This window comes from Orcinus orca, chromosome 3 (assembly GCF_937001465.1).
Source record: "Orcinus orca chromosome 3, mOrcOrc1.1, whole genome shotgun sequence".
NCBI classification, from domain to species: domain Eukaryota; kingdom Metazoa; phylum Chordata; class Mammalia; order Artiodactyla; family Delphinidae; genus Orcinus; species Orcinus orca.
In genome coordinates this window covers 143,708,258-143,733,672 of record NC_064561.1, presented here as the reverse complement: position 1 = coordinate 143,733,672, position 25,415 = coordinate 143,708,258, and the positions used below count along the sequence as shown (strand labels likewise).

The 25,415-nt window shown below is 41.8% G+C and overlaps 1 protein-coding gene across 2 annotated transcripts in view; it reads right to left on the bottom strand.

The window, feature by feature from the left end:
* The window catches only part of ARL15 (ADP ribosylation factor like GTPase 15), a 415,519-nt gene extending 401,216 nt beyond the window's left edge, over positions 1–14,303 (bottom strand). The window contains exon 1 of one of the 2 annotated variants that reach the window (XM_033437851.2): positions 14,038–14,303. In XM_033437851.2, the coding sequence (XP_033293742.1) occupies positions 14,038–14,085 (48 nt within the window). In that variant the 5' untranslated portion in view covers positions 14,086–14,303. The remainder of the gene's footprint in view (positions 1–14,037) is intronic. The other variant, XM_004275132.3, reaches the window with a different exon arrangement.
* Between the last annotated feature and the right edge of the window lie 11,112 nt (positions 14,304–25,415).

The window sequence follows — 25,415 nt, the reverse complement described above, 5'->3', positions numbered from 1 at the left end:
TCCTCCTGGAAAGTCTCCCTTCTCAGCCCGCTCAGCAGGACACTCTCCAGGTTTTCTCCCAACCTTGCAGCTCTCTTTCCCTCTTGAGATTCCTTTCCTGTGGCTGATCCCACAAAAACTGCGTGCCTACTATGTGCCGGCCCTGGCCGAGGCACTGGGCTTCCTCGGGTTCTCCCCTCCCCACTCAGCACAACCCTCCCTGGGCGAGCTCAGACGTGGACGTGACCTTGGCTTCAGTTACCATCTAAGTGGTTTAGGGTGGTCAGACGTTATCCAGACCTGGGTTCAGATTCTGGCTCCATCACATCACAGGCATGACACAATTTCTCTAAGCCTCAGTTTTCTAATCTCTAAAAGGATATTGAGTTGGCCAAAAAGTTCGTTCGGGTTTTTCTGTTACGTCATATGGAAAACCCGAACAAACTTTTTGGCCACCCCAATAGTAATAAATCATGCATGAAAAATATGTAGCACTATGCCTCCCACCTGATGATTTAATAATATAGTGTATATATATGGCGAGTAACAATATTGTTTTTAACTGCTCATCCAAGGCTCACCTCTCAGCTCCCATCTACTTACACGAAATCTCAACTTGGACTTCCCACAAGCAGTGCAAACTCCAGACTCAAAGTCCTCATCTTCCCTCTCCATGTGCTATTCCTTCAAGTGTCACCTATCACAGTACACGACCCATTTAGCCTCCCTGATGCCTGTCGTGGTCCTAAAACATGCCCGTAAATCCTCTGGCTTCCTCCCACCAAGAGGTGGTGTCTGTCTCCTGCCCTTGGCCCGAAGCATGCCTTTGTGACTGCCTTGATAAACAAGTGCAGTACAAGTGATGCTGCATGACTGCTGAGGCCAGGTTAGAAAGACCAGCAGCTTCCACCAGTTTCTCTTGGTACATGCACTCTTTGAGCCTTCCAGCTGGATGTAAGCAACGCCGCTCCCCTGAGTCCTCATGCAGAAAGACTGCGCGAAGAGAGATGCCGCAGGAGTTCACACTTTTCCAGCCCCCAGATTTGCATGTTCCCAGCCCAGATGCCAGACCAGTGTATGAAGAAGCCTCGAGATGCCCCCAGCTGCCATCTGACGGTAACGTAATAAGGCATCCTGAGCAAGAACAATCTAGCTTATACTCAAAGAGACAAACAATAGCAAGATTTGGCAAAGATGTAGAGAAACTGCATCCCCATATACTGGCGGTGAGAATGTAAAATGATGTAGACACTTTGGAAAACAGGTTGGCAGTTCCTTAAAAAGTTAAGCCTAGTGTTACCATATGACCCAGCAATTCCACTCTAGGTATAACCCAAGAGAACTGAAAAGATATGTCCCCACAAAAACTTGCACATGAGCATTCATAGCAACATAATAGCCCAATAGTGGAAACAACCCAATGTCCATAAGTTGATAAATGGACCAGTAAAACATGGTACACCCATACAACAGAATATTATTAGGCAATAGAAGAAAATGAAGTACTGATATATATTAAAACATAGATGAATCTTAAAACATTTATGCTAAATGAAAGAAGTCAGATGCAAAAAGCTACATATTATATGATTCTCTTTATATGAAATGTAAATAAATGTCAGGATAGGCAAATCCATAGAGAGACACAAAGTAGATTAGTGATCGCCAGGGCCTAGGGAGAGGGCGACTGCTAGAGGGTACAGGAATTCTTTCTGGGGTGATAAAAACGTTCTGGAATTAGATGCGGTTGATGGTTGCACAACTTCATGAATATATTAAAAACCACTGAATTGTACAATTCAAAAGGGTGAGCTGTTATCTTGTAAATAACCTATAATGGAAAATAATCTAAAAAAAGAATAGATTTATATATATAACTGAATCACTTTGCTGTATACCTGAAACTAACATGATACTGCAAATCAACTATATTTCAATAAAATTTTTTTTAAAAGGGAAAAACAAGAACAGCCTAGCTGAACTCAATTTACCTCCAGATTCATGAGTAAAATACATGACCGTTATTAAGCCGCTGTTTTAAGGTACTCTGTTATTCAGGAATGGATAACCAGAATGATGCTCAAACCAAAACCCTGAAAATTATCCCTAAAATCCCCTTTGGTCTCATCTTCTACATCCAATGACAAAATCCTGGCAATTCGCAAAATGTTGCTTAAATCCACCTACTTTTCTGCATCCTTCCTGCCCCTACCTGGCTGTGAATACCATCATTTCATTCCTGAATCAGGACAGCATCTTCTTAACTGGTCTTCTTCCTCCAGTCTGGCTGCCCTTTCCAATCCTTCTCCACAGTGCAGCCAGATCTGACCATGTCACTCTAGGCAAACGTTAAAGGTTCCCACAATGTGACTGTAGAGGGACTCTGCAGCTCAAGTGTAGACACTGAGCCTGACTCTGCTCCAGCCACACTGAGCCCTTGGAGTTCCTTGAAGCGACGGAGTTACTCACCCCCAAGTCTCTGCACAAGCTGTTCCTTCACCCTGGCTCTGGCCCTGCCTGTCACTTGGCCAACTCTACTCAGCTACAATGTTGCAGATTAAAAATGGCTCCTCTGAAAAGCTCTCCTTGGCCCTCAAGTCTAAGTTTCCCTTTCATATACTGCATTAGTAACCTTTATTTCCCTCTGAATAGAATATGCCACTCCAAAACATAACTGCTTACTTTTCATCTCTACAAGAGTATAAGTTCCTTGAGGGCAGGCCAATGTCTTATTCACTTGTATATCCCTAGTGCCCAGGACAGCACCAGAACCTAGAAGGCTTATAAAAAAAATTAGAGCTATTTGAGTGGATGAATGATAATTCTGTAAAGGCAAATTTATGATCACTTAAAGAATTAGAAAGAATGGAAAAAAGAAGAAAGTTATTCCAAAAGGGATACAAGATGACTGAGAAAAATTTTGAAATAAAAGAAACATTTAGGATTATCTAATTAATCCCACCTTTTTATAGATGAAGAAATTTAAGACAATAACATTGACTGGTTTGCCCAAACCTCACACTTAGTTGTTTCAAAGCCAGGAATACAACCAGGTCAACCAACCTCCATAGTACCTCTTCAGCGTTTCAGGATTTTCAAATGAATCACACAACTCAATAATGTAGGAATTTCAGACTATGGCCAAGTAATTTCTCCAAATTAAAAAAATCTGCCTTATAATCCTCTTGTACTATATTGTTCTCATGCCTGAACACACGGATGTAGCTCTGGGCAACTTTACATTTCTTTAGCGTACACACTCATCAGAATAAGTAAAGGAGTGACAATGTAAAGACTTGGTGAGGATACGGAATAACTGGAACTCTTACACTACTGGTACAAGTCTAATTGGTACAACCACTTTGGGAAAAGTTTGGTGGTATTTAGTGAATCTAAACATATGTATGCCCTGTGAACCTGAAATTCTACTTGACCCAACAGAAATGAGTGCTTATTTCCACCAAAACCATGCACAAGAATGTCTGTAGCAGCTTTATTCCAAATATCCCCAAACTGGAAACAACCTAAACGCCCATCAACAACAGAATGGATAGATTAGTAATAGTATATTCATACAATATTGCATTGCAACTAAAAGGAACAAACTACTGATTCACTCAACATGGATGGATTACACAGGCATGCTGAAAGAAATCACACACAAAAGAATACAAAGCTGTGATTCCATTTATATTAAGTTCAAAATCAGGCAAAACCAATCTATGTCAATACTGCCTGGGAAGGAACATAGAGAGCCTTCTGGGGTATTAGAAAGGTTTTACATCTCCACCTGGGGTGGTTACAAGACACAGGTACATATAAATTCATCTAGCTGTACCTTTAAGGCTGTACACATTACTGTATGCAAATTACACTTCAATTAAAAAGAAGACAACAATTTGGTGAATAAAAAATTTGATTAGGGCTTCCCTGGTGGCACAGTGGTTGAGAGTCCGCCTGCCGATACAGGGGACACAGGTTCGTGCCCCGGTCCAGGAGGATCCCACATGCCGCGGAGCGGCTGGGCCCGTGAGCCATGGCCCGTGAGCCATGGCCGCTGAGCCTGCGCGTCCGGAGCCTCTGCTCCGCAACGGGAGAGGCCACAGCAGTGAGAGGCCCGCGTACCGCAAAAAAAAAAAAAAAAAAAAAATTTGATTAGAAAAGAATAAGTGCACATTAGCTTTATGTAATACCTTATTTTCATGAAGTACAGTATAAACATTCTCATTCAACCCTTACAGCCCTATGTTAAAGTTTTTTTTGCAAATAAGATTCTCATTTACTAGTCATAATTACTATCTTTAAAAATACCTGACTCAGAGAAGAAAAGAGGAAATAAAAATTAAGTGATAGTAAAAATTAACTTTAACATTCTTTTTGGGACTAGAAGTCCTAATATGAGTAATTTGCAGAACAGACAAAAAAACATGTTTTATCCAAGGTCAAGGACAAATCTTTTGTGCCCAGCTCTTAAAATGTACAAGAAAGTATGTGCTCTGACATAATGTTTAGTTACATTATTTCACAAAAATTGTACACTGCCATTTCTGGAGAGTATAAAAATCCCCACGGTGTCACTGAAAGGCAGGGGGGCTGGGGGAGGGCAGAATCCAAGACATACACAAGGAGAAAGAGACAGACTCGTTTTATCTATACTTGCCCCCCTTCTGTTAATGCCATTATATTGAGTCATATGGACTCCTACACCAATCGGTACAGAAATTATAACGCGATTTTTTTTTAAACACACTTAATAATCAATAGTCATCACAGAGGCTCTGATGCTATCTGAATTTTTCAAATGAGGAAATTGTAGTTTGGATTAATTTGTCTTAGACCAGGTTCCCAGTATTTGGGGTTTTAGAAATAAGTACATTCTAAATATATACATACATACAAACCTGAGGATGGATAAGGATTGTCATCTTTTTATTCTAACAGGTAATAACATTTTGAGAGCGAGAGAGAGAGAGATATACTATCGTTCACTATCATCAGAATAGACAGCATATTCTAATATCTACACAAAGTTGGAAAGATATAATCTCATATTTTTAAGACTATAAAATAAATGTACAATGACTTTGTAACACTCTGACTTTTCCTTTTTGCTATGGACCGACATTTGGAAAACAACTCGTATTACTCAGGTAATAGGTGGAATATCTAGGAATCAAATACAGGACTTCAAACTTTTTCTTCTCTATCACAAAATAAAACACATACATATTAAGATTACGGATGTGTTACCAACCCTCATAATAACTGAGGCAGCTGGGATTACTCAATTTCTCCTGACCCTCAGTTTCATCAACCATAAAACAAGAATACAAGTTCCTACACCTCTCAGAGGGTCGCTGAAAAGACCAAACAAATGGTGAATGTATATTAAGTACTTCCTGCCGAATCTAGGACAGAGTAAATTCTCAATCAATATTAATTATCATCATTATCACCGTCTTTACTATTACATAACTTTGACTTAACAAACAGCAGCTGATTACATCCAGGCACGGTTTATTAACTTATTTAATCCATAAGTCAAAGCTTTAAGATGCAGGTACCTTTTGACCCTGCATAAAATCTACTAGAACATGATCATAAAAATACTCCACAGGATTAGAAACACTGCATGTAATAATCTCCCTTTTTGAGACGCACCATGTACATTTGCATAGTAAAGGCTGTACAATAAAGAAACTTGAACTTTGTTTGACCCAGTTTCCAAACTTCCTTGGCACTGAAACCTCTTTTTGAAACCATAGAACAATACACTATCACAAAAAATCCAAGAGTTTATATTGAATGTCCACTGCAGCATTATTTATAACAAAACATTAACAAAATAAAACAAAAATTTAAACAAACATAAAATATTCAATTAAAAGGTGATGTAGTTAAGAGAATTATGGTTTACGGGTATAATGCAGAAAATTAATGTTGCAGAAGAGAAACTGAAACATAAGTGTAAAAAGCAAGTTATAAAACTATATCTTCATTATAATCCAGGATTGAAAAAATATTAATCGGATCTCTGTGGGTTGCTTCGATTACAGATATACATTTTTTCCATTGTGCTTGGCTGTGTTTTCCAAATTTCCTCACTAAGCTTTTACTTTAATAATAAATATATTACCAAAATAATCTCATTTCTTACACAGGCAAGAATATATATGTACATGTGTTAATATGATTACAAAATGACTGCTCTAAACTGTAAAACAAACTGAATCATAAAAGACAGATATTCACATAAAATTTCATTAAACAATTTATATGATTCATCGTGTGGTACTAAAAACAAGTAATCACACACACGCAAAATCATGCCTCAAAACCAACACCTATTCTTTTCTTTGAGCTTCTCACAAAATCCAAATAAGATCTCTACATATAAAACCAGAAATGGTAATATCCAAACTAGAACTATAAAACAAATATCTACAGACACATACAATAACATTTGTTAACCTTAAAAACATTAGAGAAATTAAACAGGTTTCAAGAAGATAAGGATGGTCTGCTACAACTCCTTTAAAATTAACACACACAGAACAATACTATATATTGTCTATGCATACATGCAAATATAATAAAAATGCAGAAACACACAATGAGAATGATACCCACTAGCTTTGGGATAGTTGTCACCACTGAGAAGGACAGAGGAAGAAAGCAGGGGAGAGCAGAAGGCTTTCGCCTTAAAGTTTCTTTCTTTTTTTTTTTAAAGAACACCAGAGTTTTGAAGTTAAAATGGCAAAATGCTAACAACTTCAATCAGGGAGGTAGGTACACAGAAATGTGTTTTCTTATTTTCTGTACTTTTTCTAAATACTTGCATTTATTAAAAATAAAACTTTGAAAGAACTGTATTTTGCTTTAGCTCCTGACTCCAGGTGCAGATTGATTAGGAACAGGTGTAGGCGTTCTGCGCCTCAATCAGTGGTCCTGGGATGGCTCCAGACTGTCATCTGCTTCCTCCAGAGAGGCCAGAGAAGCAGCTATCTTGTTGAAAAAAGAACCCCCAGGAATCCTTCTGGGGGAGACATGGCCCCAGTTGCTAGGATCTAAGTCCTCAACCCTGAGAGAGGCAATCCAGAAGTCAGAACAATTCCCAGCAACGCTAGGTACAAAGGAACCTGATAAATGAGATGGTCCTGCAAATCCAACTTTTAGTTCCTATTTAGTTACTCTTAAAATCATGTGCTTTTGGCTGTGAGTCAAAGAGCAGAATGCCAATGCCAATGCTTATGCACGGGGTGAAGGAGACAGTGGGTAAACAAGCGAAAGCAAAATCAGTGAGCAAACTCTCACCTTAAGGTACAAACACATGTACTTCCCCAGCTGAAGCGGGGCTGTCTGAGTTCCCAGGAGGACTTCTCCCAGGTGACAGCAGCAATCAAGCTACCTCTCAATTTCCAGCCCTGTGCCCGAAACATGGCCCCACTCACTCATCCTCTCAACAACTATTAATTATTGCTAGGTTGGCAGTACCGAACCATGCTTACATGCATGGGCTTGGAATCCACCAAGCTAGGCTCGTAGCCTTGCCCTGACACTCCACTGGTTACGTGATCCCGGCCATTACTCCACCTCACAAAGCCTTAAGCTCCCTCTTTTCTAAGTCAGTATGTCTTGCGCCTAAGTCAGCAGTATCTGGTTAACAGGACTGTTGGGAGGATTAAATTGGGTGATGCAAGTGAAACACTTTGCACAGTACTTGGTACATAGTTCCTTATTTACCGGGCTCCAGACTCAATTCTGGTGATAAAAGGATGATCAAGATAGTCAGGGACCCTGCACTGATACATGTTACAGATTCAGCGATGAAAACGTTCGCAAAGCGCCCAAAATTAAGAGTTTCAAGATGGTAACCACAGAGCATTAAGCCAAGCATGGGGGCCCTTCTAAGCCACACGCCCACGAAGCCAGCCCTGCCGGAAGTAAATGTGCTCAAACACTTTGCTGATACTCAGAAATGAGGGTCAACAAGAACTGGGCTTCTTAGATTCAACCACACCCCAGAAGCATTTAGGGAGATGCCTGGGCAGAGCACAGCATAACTGAGGGACTGCAGGCTCCAAAATAAAAGCCCATCATTAACTCAATTTGTGAGAAGTATCAGCATTTGTTAACTAAAATGCAGTTACCAGACATTCCCTAAACATCTTTTCTTCCTTCTAGTCTACCTCAAAAACAAACGCTTTGGAATTCATGTCATCAGGAGACTTTGCCCAGCTGAAATCCATAAGCAAAAGGCTACTTGGGGCCTAGTGTCTGCTGGGCACAGACCCACTTCCCATCAGCCCTTGGTTAAGGAGCAGAGCAGACTTCAAATAAACTGCCAAATAGATTCTGAGTCTCAGGGATTTCTGAGTCTTCAAGAGATGACTGGGGCTTGTGGCCCTGAAGGTGCCCTTGAAGTGACACTAGGGGGCAGAGTACCAGGGTGCCTGGAAACCCATTTGTGGTCACTTGATGAAACACTGGATGGTGAAGGCCACCTCAGTGCCCAGAGTCAGGACGTTACAGGGCGGGAGGCTCAGGACACAACACAGTTCTCTTTCTATCCGGCCTTCTTCTTAACAGTCATGTAGCGGAGCCAAGTCCTCGAGCGCGTGGGAACATCAGTCAGCCTGCTCCTGGCACCTGATTTCTTGACTCAAGAAGCAGCATGGTATTTACATGAAATACACTGTAAAAATTTCAACTGCATTCCAACAGCTTTAACACCAAGCTGGAAGGAATGCAGTGAAGAGGGAGGGCTCTGGGGCCACAATCCCAGCTTATTACTTGTTAGCTGTGTGAACTTGGTGAAATTACACAACCTCTCTGAGCCTTGGTTTAATGCATTACACGTGGAAAGCACTTACATTATCTGGCACCACAGCAAATGCTCAATAAATGTTAACTGATCTTACCCTCATAACTCCTATGCTTAATTCCCTCACCCCCCAGCATGCCTACAAGCACCTGGCTTAGGCGTCCTTCAGAATGCAAGCTCCCAGAGGGCAGGGGAATTGTTCTACAAGCCTGGAACAATAGAAGGTCGAGAACCAGAACTACTGTTTTATATCGCAGTTCCTGCTTCATCGTCTGGATATTTTTAAAACTTTTTTGATAAGAGAACTGTTTATTGTGCTCCCATTATTTTTATCTTATGATTTGTTAATAAAAGAACATCTACGGGGCTTCCATGGTGGCGCAGTGGTCGAGAGTCCGCCTGCCGATGCAGGGGACACGGGTTCGTGCCCCGGTTCGGGAAGATCCCACATCCCGCGGAACGGCTGGGCCCGTGAGCCATGGCCGCTGGGCCTGCGCGTCTGAAGCCTGTGCTCTGCAACGGGAGAGGCCATAGCAGTGAGAGGCCCACGTACCGCAAAAAAAAAAAAAAAAAAAGAGGCTTATGTCATTATGTTACACATAGTCAGAACATACAAGTTATAATGATCACAGTCATTCATGGTCGAAAACAGCACACTTTTAAGACAACAGAACATCAGATGAAGTCACAACTGTGCCTTCACTCCTCGTTTTGAATGGGCTCACTTACAACTTAGTAGAGCCTGAGAGCTCTGTGTACATCAAGAGTTTCTGTTCTTGGTTGGTTGATTCCTTGGTTTGTATCCTGCAAATGGGGATGGATTTGTGCTGATCCACCCACCTTCTCTCACCTGATCTTCCCCATTGACACAAATTTTTATAATGGCAGGTATAGCCTGTGACCAAGAAACTAGACCACATTCATCAACCTATACTAGGAAGAAAACTAGAACCCTGGCCTTATTATATCCCAAACCCAATACAGACACGCAATGATCATTATCTGACAATTAGCATCCAAGACTAATGAAGCACTTTTAGTTGTCACATTTTCAGGCCTAGCTTTGCATTTTAGTTCACAGTGAAACAAAGAAAAACACATGAGAGAGAAACCTACCAGCAACCCAAGCAGCAGAGAGAAACCTACCAGCCAGCCAAGGAGCACATCAGAGGCAGCCTCCTCCCCCTGTGTCTACCCAACTGTCCTGCCACAGGTTCCTGTAGAGCCACCTGCCTGCCAGCCCTACAGCCAAGGGGATCCCAGCTGGGGGCTCATCGGCTCTGACTTTCAGGGTCATGCACAAAGCAGGGGTCCCATAAATATTTGTTAAATGGATTAAAGAAAATATCCGAAGGTGGCTTTTATTTTTATAGGTATTAAACAATCCTCAAGAGAGTCTTGTGACTTCCTGCTTGCTGATGACACTCTAAATCTTTCCATATCCTGAGACTAATTTAAAAGGTAGTCCAGGGACTTCCCTGGCGGTCCAGTGGTTAAGACGTCACCTTCCAAAGCAGGGGGTACGGGTTCGATCCCTGGGAGGGGAGCTAAGATCCCACGTGCCTTGGGGCCAAAAAACCAAAACATAAAACGGAAGCGATATTGTAACAAATTCAATAAAGACTTTAAAAATGGTCCACATCAAAAAAAAAAAAACCTTAAACAAAATAAAATAAAAATTAAAAGGTAGCCCATTATTTACCACTGAATGGTAACAGTCATTCCACAGGAGGTGTAAGAATAATATCAGCAACTTAACCACATTATATTGACATTCTACATCTGAAAAGCAACGTGCTGTGTATAAATCACTTTCCTTCCATTGTCTCATGTAATCATCAACAGCACTACACAAAGCATGAGAAATTTTATTGCTGTTATTTTGATGGCAGAAGGGGGGGGAAAGGTAAAATCCAGGCCAATGAACATGAATCGGTACACAAAGAATATTAAACCGAAAGGAATCCAGAAGTTGATCTTATCCAACTTTCCAGGAAAACATGGTAGACACGTTTTTCATTATAACTTGACTATTTTCTCCTACCATATTCAAAAAGCTCCACACGTTGTCTTACTAATTCTACCTGTAAGAAGAGAGACAGAAAGAAAGATGCTGGTACTGCCCTTTGAACAGCAGCAGAATCTTTACCTACAGACCTGACAGGTGTGCACATGGCCTTTAAAGCCCATCCTGAAATTGGGAAAAAGGTATGTGGCCTGCCAGGCAGATTCCCTCGTCAACCGGAAAACCAAGATTTTTTATATTAAATGGCCACCCAGCCTAAACAAATAATATCTTGATCATCTTAAAGTTAAGAGTAAAAGATACATTTTGCATTCCCCAGAGCAAAACACCTAATCCAAACAGATTTTATCTTGTCTTACTTTAGAAGCTGGAAAAGAAGAATTGTCCCTTCGGTCTCATATTCATTCAACTCAACAAATAAAGATTGGACACAGGGCGATACATATAATTATTTAGGATAAGCAAGTTACCATTATTTCCCTAAACTGAAATCAATGAAAACCCTATCCACCTTATTTGTCCCCTCTAATTGAGAGCACTTCTTTTAAGTTAAAAAATCAACAGCAGCCTCTAAGATCAGAGAGCTTCATCAATTGTTTTAATAACCACAATCTTAATGAAAGCTGTTAAAAACAGCACATCTACGTTTCTCTCATTTCTCTTCCTCTCCTCCAAATGAAAAAGGTTAAATGATGACATCCAGCCTAAAGAACAATGCATACACACACACAGCTCCCTCTTCCAGCTTCCAACAGCAACAATAAGAAAGTCAAACACCGATTAAAAAGAAAAAAAGAAAAGATGGCACACAAATTATTCCTGTCAAGTGATACACAGGGTACTTACTCTAGTCCACAAGCTCAACAAAAGCTGAAGAGTTAAACTCTCGGAATGAAAGGAGCATATTTTCTCTGGAAAATAGGTAAAAGGACTTGGGAACTGATTTTTAAAATAAGATCCCAGACAGAGTCAATGAAATTGATTTTCATTTTTTAGAAACTGGTTTTTAATAAACACCATATAAACATTATGTACGAGCAAATGAATCCGTCTGAAAGGCAAGAAGAAAGGAATGGTGTGTGGAACATCATTTTCTCTGAGAGCTGATAAGCAAAACGTAAACACAGAAGACCACCTGAGGAGGGTTTCTTCTTTTAATGTTTAAGGATTTCCTTAAGTCTTTTCACAGCGGATATTTGGCACACTCATAAGAACGGGCTTATTTCCTTTAAGAGTTTTTTTCTCACCGCCAGTGATGAGCCAAGTGATTTTTATGGGGCTGTTTCACTGCACTTGTGGATTTTTTAAAAAGCATAGATAAGGTGACAAAATAATGATTTTTCAAAAACAGGGTGTATGGGGGCATGGCAGGTACAACAAAAAGGCCATGTCGAACTTGGGGCCCATTGATTCTGACACAAAACTGTTAGGAAACTGACAAAGAAATAATCTGCTTTTAAGGTAATCTAGAGCCCCACAAACATTCCTCCACCCACCCTTAGACTCTCCATCAGTAAATTAACCTGAGTAATTAAACAGTCTTCCAATTTTTTTCCCCATGCAATTTGCAAATTTAAAACTCACCCAGTAAATAAAATAATAAAATACCAGAACAACTTGAGTTCCTTTTTAGAAACTACTTAAGAATCCAAAATTAGCTTTCAATAATATAGGTAAGGGCAGCCCCTTCCAATTAGGTAATTATCCTCAACTTTGGCTTTAATTCAGGCAGACTGCAAGACAAAGCCATGGTACTGTACTTGATAAGACAAGCTACAAAATAATCAGTTATTTAATTCAGAAAATAATCTTTAAGAAACATCCAACAACTCTCTTAACCTACATGGCACTTTGTATTTTAAAGAACCTCCTAATCAGATAACCCCCTTCACAGGCTCCCGTTATGGGCAGATAATGTCCCTTTATCACAAAGACAGAGGAAGTTACTGACATCAACAAATGAACCAAACAGAATTTGAACTCAGAATTTTTGACTCCCCTCGATTCACAAGGTCATGCATTAACTGCAGTAACCAACCCTCCCCACAAGACCACCAAACCAGGAACCTTCAGGGGAAATAAGCCCAAATACAAAATAACATTACAAAACCAGTCCTCGTCCAGCGTTTCTTGACTAGGAAAGCATTCACAGTCTTTCTTAGTACAGAATTAAGTGTAATTCCTAGAAGGCACTGGCAAATCTCTGCCAAGCCAATCTGCAGAGAGAAACCAACTGCCTGTGTTCAACAAGACGAAGGGACGGTCAATGTTTTTTAACCATCTGCTTCAACTCTGCATTGCAATAGCGGTTCCAGCTAACAAGGTAAACCTGGTCATTGTTTAGGATCGAACACAGCCAGGGTCAATGAGGATCCCCGTGAACACAAACATGCAGCTGTGGGGAAATAATTTCTGGAACAATACATGGTTCTTGCATAATTACACACACACACACACAAAACAAGTGCTTTTTAAAGTAATGTTCAGTCCCAGCATTGTGCTGACACTTTTCCCACCTAAACTTCTCAGCGTAAGCCTGGCCTAAAAAAGCACAGGTGGGATCCAATTCGTGCACAGGGTAAAAGCGGCGTGCATCCAAGGCAGGAACGGTGAGGCAATGCCTGCCCCTACCCAGCCCCTTCTACCCAGGCTGCGATGTAGATTAGTCCCGTCTACTTTATGGTAATGTGCTTTTAAAACCTCGCGGCGACCGAGGTCATAGCTTTAGAGATCTAATAACAACCAAATGACCGGACCTGCCGGGCACTTAGTAAGCCATTCTGGTTATGGCTCTTTAATTGTACCTGGAGTTCTGCTAAAGGGAGAGGGGGAAACTCCTGCTTCGCGGGAAAGAAAAGTCCTCTGCGGGAGCGCAGAAGGAAGCAAGGAACCCGAACGCGGGCGGGGACGCCCAGCCGCCGCGGCCCCATCTCTCCGGGAGCGCCCGCGCGCCCCTCGCCCCACAGCACATCTGACCCGGGCCGCACCTTTACCTGTCAGCTCCACCACCCCCTCGGAGCTGCGGCCCCGCCGTCTCAGCTGCCGCCCCTCCGAGTCCCGGCACAGCTCTAGAGCTTGCTGCGGGAGAAAGAACCCCAAAGGCATCCCATCCCAAAGAAAGAAAGCAAAAAGGCTCTTCCTCCAGGCGGAGGGACATCGGGCACGTCGGGGTCCGAGAGGCGACACGACACCCCTGCCCCGCACCTACCAGATAATCCATGTACAGAAACGCCTCAGTTATCGGGAGATCAGACATCCGGCAGCCTAGAGCATCCGGAACGGCTCCGAACCCGGAAAAAAAAAAGCAGCGTCTCCGGCTGCGAGCGAACTGCCCCTGAAAAAGCCAGCAACAACGAAAATAGCCGAGAGCAGCCGAGGAGCCGAAGATTACACAAGGGGCGCGGCGATTGGCCGGACGGGCGGGCAGAAGGAAAAGAGAGCGCTCATTGGCTGCAGCGCCTATAAAAGGCAGGCCGCTGCGTGTGGCTGGGGAGAAACGCGGGAGCTGTTGGGCTGCCGATTCCTGTCAGGAGGGCTGAGGGGGCGGGGGCTAGGGCGGCGCGGGCGGAAGAGCGCGAGGGGAAAAGCGGAAAATCAGCTGGTGCTGTTGCCGCCCGAATTCTGTGTGCCTCCGTGGTCTCCAAGTTGGGTAAATCGGAACCGAGCTCTGCAGCAGTGCGAGAGAGCCTTAGTGTTTCCTCCCATCACCCAGTAGGAAGCTCGCACTGAAACGTGGGAGGCGTAGTAGCCACAGATACTTGATGCCGTTCTCCGGAGCGATTTCCTGAAGGCCCTGTGGCCTCGAGACTGCAGGGGAGGGATGGTTGGAATGTGTAAGAGGGTACTCTGAACAAGCAAGCATGTGACTCGGGGGTGGCCCCTCCCCTCCTTCAGGATGTGAAGCAAAGGCGGACAGCTCCAGCCTGATGTCCCTGGGGGTATACAGAAGCCAGGCGCGGTCAGAGGTAACCCAGGAGAGTCCCTTTTAACAAGACGCTAGATTGCCCCAGAAGAAGCCACTCTCCACCGATGTGAAAGGGAAAAAAAAGTTGAGGGACTTACAAGCAGCTCATGCAGCTCAATATCAAAAAGACAAACAACCCAATCAAAAAATGGGCAGAAGACCTAAATAGACATTTCTCCAAAGAAGATATACAGATTGCCAACAAACACATGAAAGGATGCTCAACATCTCTAATCATTATCACTAATGCTCAATATCAGTAATCACAAGGATGCTCAATATCACTAATCACAAAATGTCAAGTGGATAGCTAGTGGGAAGCAGGTGCATAGCACAGGGAGGTCAGCTCGGTGCTTTGTGTCCACCTAGAGGGGTGGGATAGGGAGGGTGGGAGGGAGACCCAAGAGGGAAGGGATATGGGAACATATGTATATGTATAACTGATTCACTTTGTTATAAAGCAGAAACTAACACACCATTGTAAAGCAATTATACTCCAATAAAGATGTAAAAAAAACAATGAAGAATCAGAGACTTCCCTGGCAGTCCAGTGGTTAAGATGGTGCACTTCCAAAGCAGGAGGCATGGGTTCGATTCCCTGGTTGGGGAACTAAGATCCCCACGTGTTGCGCAGTGTGGGAAAAGAAAAAAAGTCACCACTTAAAGTGGTAAATAATTATACCAGGAAAAGATAACTAGACCTAACAAGCAACCATTATTCAAGCCTCAAGTACCAAGAATCTATACAAACCCCTCCCAATACCTCCCCAGGATCATTTAATCTCTTAGACACAGTACTGCACTGCTGATTGTTTTAGTTTCCTATTGACACTATAACAAGTTAGCACAAACTTAATGAAAACACAAATGTATTCTCTTCCAGTTCTACAAGCCAGAAGTCCTAACTGAGTCTTATTGGGCTAAAATCTTATGTTGGCAGGACCGGTTCCTCCTGTAAGTGCCAAAGGAGAATTCCTTCCTTGTCTCTTACAGCTTCTGGTAACATCCTTGGCTTGTGGCCATATCACTCCAATCTCTGCTTCTGTGGTCACATTGCCTCCTCCACTTCTGTTATCTAATTTCCTTCTGCCTCACTTTTAAAAAATGAATTAATTTTTTTATTTTTGGCTGCATTCAGTCTTTGTTGCTGTGCAGGCTTTCTCTAGTTATGGCAAGTGGGGGCTACTCTTCGTTGCAGTGTGTGGGCTTCTTCTTGCACTGGCTTCTCTTATTGTGTAACATGGGCTCTAGGCATGTGGGCTCAGTAGTTGTGGCTCGCGGGCTCTAGAGCGCAGGCTCAGTAGTTGTGGTGCACGGGCTTAGTTGCTCCCCGGCATGTGGGATCTTCCCAGACCAGGGCTCGAACCCGTGTCCCCTGCACTGGCAGACAGATTCTTAACCACTGTGCCACCAGGGAAGTCCCCTCTGCCTCACTTTTATGAGGACAATTGTGATTGCATTTAGGGCCTACCCAGATAATCCAGGATAAGCTTCCCATCTCAAAATCCTTAATTTACCACACCAGCAAAGTCACTTTGCCTTATAAGGTAACATTCACAGGTTCCAGGTATTAGAACCTTATATCTTTGGAGCCATTATTCAACCTACCACACTGATCTTATGCAGAAAACACAAATACTTCCATGAAAATCTAAAGTGACAAGCACAATTTACTAATGCCTAAGAAACCAGAACATTTGGAATAAACTATCAACTTCATAAAGAAATTAATTAATTTAAACTTTTTGATGCAGCCCTATGGTCTTTTCCAACTCTATTTCTGTAGTCGTTACTTCTCATCTGGCATTTTAAGTTTACCTTCCCAAAGCGTGTCATCTTCCTCTATTATACTTTTTAAAAGATAGCCTTATTGAGATACAGTTCACATACCATACAATCCACCTATTTAAAGTGTACAGTTAAGTGGTTTTTAGTATATCTACAGATTTGTACAGCCATCAGTCAATTTTATAACATTTTCATCACCTCTAAAAGAAATTCTGAACCTTTTAGCTAGCACCTTCCACCTCCTACCCACCAGAAACCATAATCCACTTTCTGTCTCTACAGATTTCTCTCTTCTGGAATTTCATATGAATGGGATCGTGATGTAGTACATGGTCTTTTGTGACTAGCTTTTTCCACTTTACATAATTTTTTAAAGGTTCATCCATGTTGTAGCATGTACATTCCTTTCTATGGCCAGATAATATTCCATTGTATGGACATGCCAGCCTCCATTTATCCCTTCACCCATTTATGGACATTTGGGTTGTTTCCATGTTTTAGCTATTATGGATAATGCTGTTCCTTTATTATACTTTTGGTCTCCATTTCTTGATGATCAATATTAACTTTTTCTTCAGACCTGCTCCTCTCATTTCTTTCTTTTTCTTCACCAGTAGCTAAACTTTCTCCTTCATAGTAATAGTTTTAGACAAATTTTTCTAGAACTGGTCAAATATGAATGCTATTTCCTCCCTTTAACATTTTAACTGAATTCTTATAAGGAATTTTATCTGCTTCTCATTGTCTGATTAGTCCTTCACTCACCACATCTTTTGAACTCCATTAGTACATTTGTTTATTCTAGACAGAATGTTGAAAGGGTAAAATCTCTGAACATATTTTAATTGTACAATGTTTACGGTGGTTTTGAACCTTCTGTGGGAAGAAACATCTGAATTGCTTTATCCTGCATGAAACAATAGTATGCTAAGTTCTTTGAAAGTCTTTGAATAACCAAGATCTTAAGCCCTCCTTGGTAGCCAGATTATTTTAAAAAAAAAAAAATCAGGATGATAAACCAGAAGAATCAGCTATGTATCTTCAACTGTAAAATACTCATTGTTCCTTGATAGTGATTTATTTCAGAGGGATAACTAATGCCCTTTGAAAAATAAAGGTGTTTTGGAGACTGAGATGAGCCACTTGCTTACTCATATTGGAAGATCAATTTGGCTTTAATAACCAATTTGCATTGGATTAGAAATCTGTTTTAACAAAACAGATAACATGTTCTTTCTTTTTTTTTATGCTTTGGAATAAATTTAAGAAGAAAGGCACATAACTTACATCTTAAAATTTACAAAATCTTACTGAAAAACATAAAACAAGATCCAAACAAATGGAAATAACCAAGATAATAATAAGAACAACAACTAGCACTAATACAGCACTTATATGGCAGATATCATAGTAAATGCTTTACTTATGGTTTTGGGTGGGAATACTTAATGTCACCCAATGTCCTTTTTCCCTAAATTAATTATAACATTTCCTTAGTGCGCCCAAATCGACAAAGAACATATCAGAACCTAGAGTCCAAGGTAATGAAAGGTAATACATTAATTTCCTAGGGACCCTAATCACGTTACAAAGATCTAGCCATTTCTTAAAAAAAAACAAACTTATTTTACAAACTCTGTAAACCAAACTGACGTGACTTCCCTCCTTCCCTCATGATACCTGTGACCTGAAAAGCTCAATCATAGGTTTTACAGACTCACGGTTGACAGTTCGTATCATTCTTGTCAATGATATACACTGTTTTCATTGTTTGATTTTTCTCAATTTCTTCCCTTCCCACCTGACTTTGTAGGAACTGTGTTTCATGTTGGTGCAGGTTGAGGCCCTCAGGGAAGCAAATGCTGAGACAGTTAGAAACGCAAAAGGGTTATTAAGATATAACACCTGTGATAGAAAACAGCTGCAGGACTGGGCAGGGATAGGGGAGGGTACCAAAGAACACTGCACACACCTGACAAAGTCTGTACCAGCCTTGCTGGGAACTCCCAAGCAAAAATTGCCCAGAAGAAGAGTTCAGGCTGGGAGAAATGGCTAGACCCTTGTACCGCCACCTTGCTTAGTCATTGGTTGAGGGCAAACCCAACAAGAGAGAAGCCCAGGAAAAGTACAACCTGGGTTCCAAGGCTGAAGCAGAGCCTGAAAGAGGTGACAGATGGAGACTGTCAGCTAATCACACGCCAGGCAACTGGGCAAATCCTGTATTGAATGTTGCATCTCCATATCGGCCACAAGGGCGTGTCTGAACCTCCCTCAACAGCCTGGCTTGGTACGTTGTGTGTAGCCCTCGTACCGTTAAAGACTGGTGGGTTGCCAAGTGTATGGACTTCACTATTTACTACAACCAACCATGTTGTCATTGTGTCACTGCCTGAGCATACTTTGTAGTACCTCCTGAGGTGGTCAGCCCTGAGAGTAGAAAGCAAAATTGACACATGCACCTGACACCATTAAATCTCACAGCAAAATCACAGATGAAATGACGTGCTCAATACCACATATTAAGTTGCTGAGGTGTGGAATTTCCTTCCCTAATTGCAGAATATCTCTTTCCCCCTTAGACTGCTGTGGAAGTAATAAGACCAACTCCCCTACCTCCATTTGCCAGTAAAAGAATAAGAGGTCCACAAAGACAGAATTAGAGACACCAGCTTAGGAGAGAGCAGCTATTTTGTAAAACAGATAGTGGATAGAGAAGTGGCAATTAACATGGCAGAACAGAGGAAAAGCTGACACCTAAGCTCTAGAGTGGGGAAAGCCAGCAGGAAGCAGGCCGATTCCTGCTGCGGAATTCCCACCAGCTCAGGAATAAGCAGCGCCTGATTCTGAACTGAAAGGCTGAAAACACAAAATAGCTGTGAGTCTTTAAAAGCTCACTTGAGCCCACCAACCTGCCTCCCTCCAGAAAGTCGGCTCACCACCCCACTGGTGCCCTAAACAAAGACCAGAGCGAAAGTTTACCCCTGAGATTAAACTGGAGAGGGCTGGACCTCAGAGACACCAGGTAAAACCTAAAGACACCAGGTAAAACCTTCCTTCCTAAAGGCCAAGAGTAAATTCAGCAGAGCTGGAAGAAAGCTGAAGAAATCACCAAAAAGACAAATGAGAAGCAGTTGAACAAAGAAAATTAGCATATCAACCTGGAGGCCAAACACCCAATTAGATATTTCTCGACAAAGAAAAACAATGGCAGTGGTGGGAAGAAAGTATCAAATAATTCTAGCAAACATTTCACAACCCACACTATGCATTTCCAGGCTGAAAAGCCCACAAATGCCCAAAACAATGAGTGAAAAAAAGACACATTACCATTAAGGAAACAACAATGTTAAAACCTTCCCACAGAAGCACTGTGCCAGACGGTTTACCATCAAGTTCTACCAAACATTCCAGGAAGAAAAAATTCCAACCTTGGAACTGTTCCACAGTTGGTTTCTCCTGGGACCTCTCTCTGTAGCTGGCAGATGGCTGCCTTCTCCCTGTCCTCACATGGTCTCTCCTCTGCTCACTCACACTCCTGATGTGGGTCTCTTCCCTGTGTCGTAACCTCCTGTCTTTATAAAAGTTCCATCAGATTGGATTAGGATCCACCCTGAACGCCTCATTTTAATTTAATTTCCTCCTTAAAGGCCCTATCTGCATATCCAATCACTTTCTGAGGTACTGGGAGTTAGAGCTTGGACATATGAATTTGGGGTTGGCAGTGGGCAATTCAGCCCATAACAATATAACCAGTTGGCAATCTAAGAATAAAAGGGAATTTATTTATTGTGAAGAATATTTACAAAAAACTTACGCAGGGCTTCCCTGGTGGTGCAGTGGTTGGGAGTCCGCCTGCCGATGCAGGGGACGCGGGTTCGTGCCCTGGTCTGGGAAGATCCCACGTGCCGTGGAGCGGCTGGGCCCGTGAGCCATGGCCGCCGCTCATGTGGCTCAGTAGTTGTGGCTCCCAGGCTCTAGGGCGCAGGCTCAGCAGTTGTGGCACACGGGCTTAGCTGCTCCGCAGCATGTGAGATCTTCCCGGACCAGGGCTCGAACCTGTGTACCCTGCATTGGCAGGCGGATTCTTAACCACTGAGCCACCAGGGAGGTCCAGCCCCAGAGGCACTTACTTTTAAAATCAATTACTTAAATCCCAGGTCATCTTTTCTTAGAAGGAAAAGAAATCATTCCAAAGAAAACTTACATAAAAATTAATTATTAATTACTTAACTATTAATTAATTAACAGCTCTCTAAGGAGCAAGGCGATTCATGAGAGCCAAGCTTTTGCAGCACCTTCCCTCCCTCTTTGTCATGACCTGTGCCTGCATGTTGCGTTTAATGCTGCACGCAGACTGATACATTATAATGCTTTGTCTTTGAGAGGTTTTCCTTCAAATTGGAATCTATAATGTTGCTGTGGTCTTTTTTGTGTGTGTGTGCACTTAAGTGGTATTGAAGACCCGACCTAATGAGAGCAGGAGGAAGAGACACCTCATAGAGTCACTCTTTGTAAATTCTCTGTCGATGAACACCCTTCAGTGCCATCCTAAGTTGAACGAGTTCTGGGACATGCTGTTTGACTGTGGCCTCGTTTTATTCACTCTGTGCTTGTGTATGTTCTAGCACACATCGTGGTTGACCCGTGGTGTGCATGTGTAGTTAGCCCCGGACCTCCTGGCAGAAACAGAGCAAGAATACCGTGCTAGATGTTATATCTTGTCTTTCTGCAGCTCAAGCTGCCTCCAAGGAAATAGTTTGGAAAACAGAAGGATATTTGGGATTGGTAGAAGTTATTCTGGCATTATAAAGGGCATCATAACCTTGTAGTCTGAGCAGTTTTGCCACTTTTATTCATAAGAGCTGAAAGAAATTGTGGAACGAGGCATGGTATGACTTCATGGGATTTCAAAGAGTCCAAAGAGCAATGACTGACTTATGCCACCGTCATTACATGCTATGGGGCAGTTATTTCATATAATTCTGATTCAGTTAACTAACTGGTTAAGATCAAGCTTTAGTAGCATATTCACAGAAATAAATTTCAATCCCAGGCACTTTACTAGCTGTGCACCCTCGAGAAGAATACTTAATCTCTGATACACAGTTTCCTCATCTTTAAAATGGAGATAAAATATAGGTAACTGCCTCAAGGTTGTTGTGAGGATTAAATAACAATGCATTGAACACTCAGGTGCTGGCTGTTATCCTTCTCTGTCCTGAGTCCTGAAAGTTTTGTGGGAAGCATTGTGTATTTCATAGACAGTGCCTTTGACTTAGTCTGGAGAAGGGAAAGAATCCTGTTTCCACCACCAACCACTTAGGATCTCAGGAAAATTACTCAACTTTGGAGTTGCAATGTCATCTTTAAAATGTTGATGAAATGAGAGAAACTAAGCAAAAGGGTAAACCAAGGAGCAATGAGAAGATGAGATGGCTTTTGTTGATTCTTCTTTGGCTTTCCCTAGTGTGGCTCAAAATTGAAACAAAAGAAATTGTTAAGCTGGGCAGTCCAGTAAAAGCAGGCTGGCTTTATGTGCCAGGAAGCTCAGTGTTTTGTGTCATTTATGTGAAAGCAGTCAAGTGCAACAGAAGACCCTAAGCTGCAACTCAAACACGTTTTATTTGGCTGCTTGGCCCATTGGACCACTTCCATCAGTGAAAACCATGTTTGCACTCCAGTGGGTGAACGAAAGCTTGTGTGCTATGCAGTGAACATAAGACTATGTCTCTCTGTGACAGGTGCCCATCCACAGAAGTGCAGGATTACTGGACTTCTCTTTGTAAGCAACATATCTATTGTGAGCATACAAGTAGGGGAAGCTCTCATTATAATGAAGTGAAATACCAATAAATTATTATAGGAAAGAGCTGTGCTGGAAGAACTACTTTCAGTCTCAAGTTCATAGTAACTTATTTTTGTAAATGTTCTCCATATGACATACTACTTTGATAATGTCTAGACTACTAGATTAAATATTCCAGAGCACATACAAAGTACTAAGATGTAACCAATGATTTGAATCAATTTATCAAGGAAAAATATTTACTTTTGTCTTATGCCAGTAATCCTCACTGCTCCCCAATTTTTAGGACATATTTAGAAGGAAAAGAAGAAAAGTAGGGCTCCCCTGGTGGCGCAGTGGTTGAGAGTCCGCCTGCCAATGCAGGGGACACAGTTTCGTGCCCCGGTCCGGGAAGATCCTACATGCCACGGAGCGGCTGGGCCCGTGAGCCATGGCCACTGAGCCTGCGCGTCCGGAGCCTGTGCTTCGCAACGGGAGAGGCCACAACAGTGAGAGGCCCGCGTACCAAAAAAAAAAAAAAAAAAGAAGAAGAAAAGTAACAAGTGTTGCCTGGTCCATGATAGTACTGAATCTTGATTCACTAATGTTAAGTGAGGACTCAATTTATACCCTTTTTAAAAGTTTTAGAGACCAGGTATGATCCTCTTCAATAGGAAGGCTAGAGGCTCAGACAACTCCCTCATGTCATAGCAGGATAAGCAATTTTGTTTTCCCACAAAGGGACACTTCAATAAGCCAGCTACTTATAGTAAGCAAAGGAAATTATAATCATACTGAAACCAAGTGCAGCTCTTATTCAAAATTAAGAAATTGAGTATTGTAATGTTTCTCTCAGCCTCAGCATTCTTATGAGAAATCACTAACAGTCATTAGATGCTTGGTTATTGTGATGGGTGGGGCTCTATTTCTTTGCCCAAATCTCTCAGGAAAAGGCTACAATTACTGGATGTATACAGGAACATCAGTCACGGATATGAGTGGTATTGTTCACAGGGCATTTTACTGTGCACAAAGCAATAACAAAATATTCAGTTCTCAGGATACCAAACAGCATTTTATGAAAACGTTTTGACACACTGCAATCCTAAAACTTGATAAATTACTCTCGAAATGTTTAAGAATATGTGAGTCCAAGAAATGCATGTGACAACACAAACCCATTTTCATACAGGAAAGCCTCTATTAAGATTTACTAAAGAAAAAGGCCTTTGTCTTGAGTCTAGGATGATAGGGTTGGTCACTTTAGTATGCTTTTTTATATTTTGCAGGGTTGGATGGTGGTAGTAGTTGCCTCAAATCTTACCTTTCCTTTGGTGGTTCCATTTGTGTAACTAAAATTTCCTGTTATCTTGCACAGAATACATCACAGACTGACAGTAAACAACACTTTGTACCACTGTGTGAAATTTAAAACAGAAATGGCCGCTTCTGGGTCATGCTGTTTTGTATCATATCAAAAATGATAGGCAAGATTTTATAAAAGACTAAAACAGCCCTTGTATCGAGAAAAGCAAGAAGGGCAATCATGACATGTGTAAATGTGGAAGCTGGTAACGAGTGATGTGCCAGCCTTCACAACATCACAGATATAACCCTTGAGAAAGGAACAGAAATCCGTTCACAGTTGAACAAGATCCTGCTTTTGTAAGGGACGATTCAGGCCATGGTGCATTTTTAGTAAATTAACAGATGTTTTTGATATATCTGTAACTCAGAAAGATTCATCATGTTCACTGGGTTTGACAAGTACAAAACTAAGCAAGTTAAGTCAGTCCCAAGGAAAAGAAATGCTGTGTAGGCAACTTATCAAATGACCAAAAGCTAAAGCAATCCCCTAGGAGATGAAATGCTTACACTACCTGAATATGCTTTTGCTCAGAAAGGGTTTCTATTAGAAGAACCACAGGTGTGAGATTTTATACGAAGTTGTGATAGTTTTCACTCCCATGCCTCATAAAATAGGGTGGTTTAATTCTTGATGCATACATTTGCATCTGACCATAGCACCAACTACTTGGGAGAAAACAGTAAACACTAAGATATGCTGTGGGCTCATGTCCTGACAGAAGGCCCATATCCTGCTTTTGACAGAATGCCCAATAACTTGGATTTCGGAGACAAATTCCATGTAAGTTCAAACTCACAATTCACCTTTTATTGGCTGGGTGACTTGCGGCAAATTATTTAAATTTTCCGTGCCTTAATTTTCTCATCTGTTCAATGCTGATGATAAAAACTACCTCCACAGAGTTGCTTGGATTAAATTTGTTGATACATGTAAAAGCTATAAAGCACTTCAAATGGTATTTGGCACATAGCAAGCACTCAAGGCAATTTCGTCACCCATATTTGTTAAGGATTAGTTGGGTCCTAGAAGAAGGGCAATTAAGATCTAGGCTGTGCAATAAAAATAAAATATCTTTGAGGCCTAAAATTCAAACACTGCTAAAGAGGTGGAACACAGAAGACCTTGAGATAGAGAACTTGCTTTAGAGGAGGGGGTGGGACATTCTAAGTGACTTGAAAAGGCAGGTTGGAACATGGCCTTTAAGGAACCAGCCTGACTGGAATGGCAAAAACAGGTTGTGAGAGCACCTTGTCCAGATAAGATGTGGCTGATTGAAAGGGGCTTGGATTCCATGATTGAGGAGATCAGGCTCTGACAGGACCCTATAATAGTTTCCTCAGGGGCTGTTCTAAAAATAGTATTGGTTCCTAGAAAACACAGTAGAATGTAAGGGAAGAGTCTAGAAGCAGATAAATTAGTTAAAAGGTATTGAGGCCCATCGAAGAATGAATAGGTAAAGCTCTAGACCAGGGTAATAAACATGAGAAGAAGAAGGAAGCAACTGCTAAGGAAAAAAACAGGAGGTCTTTAAGGGATTAGATTGTAGGGAACAGAGAAGACAGGAGGCAAAGATGGCTCCAGAATCTTGAGGATGCCTCCATTGTCTAATATTGTATCCAGATGAGATAAGTAGTTGGTAGATTGCAGAACACACTCTTGCAGAGTGCAGGGGACGTTAGG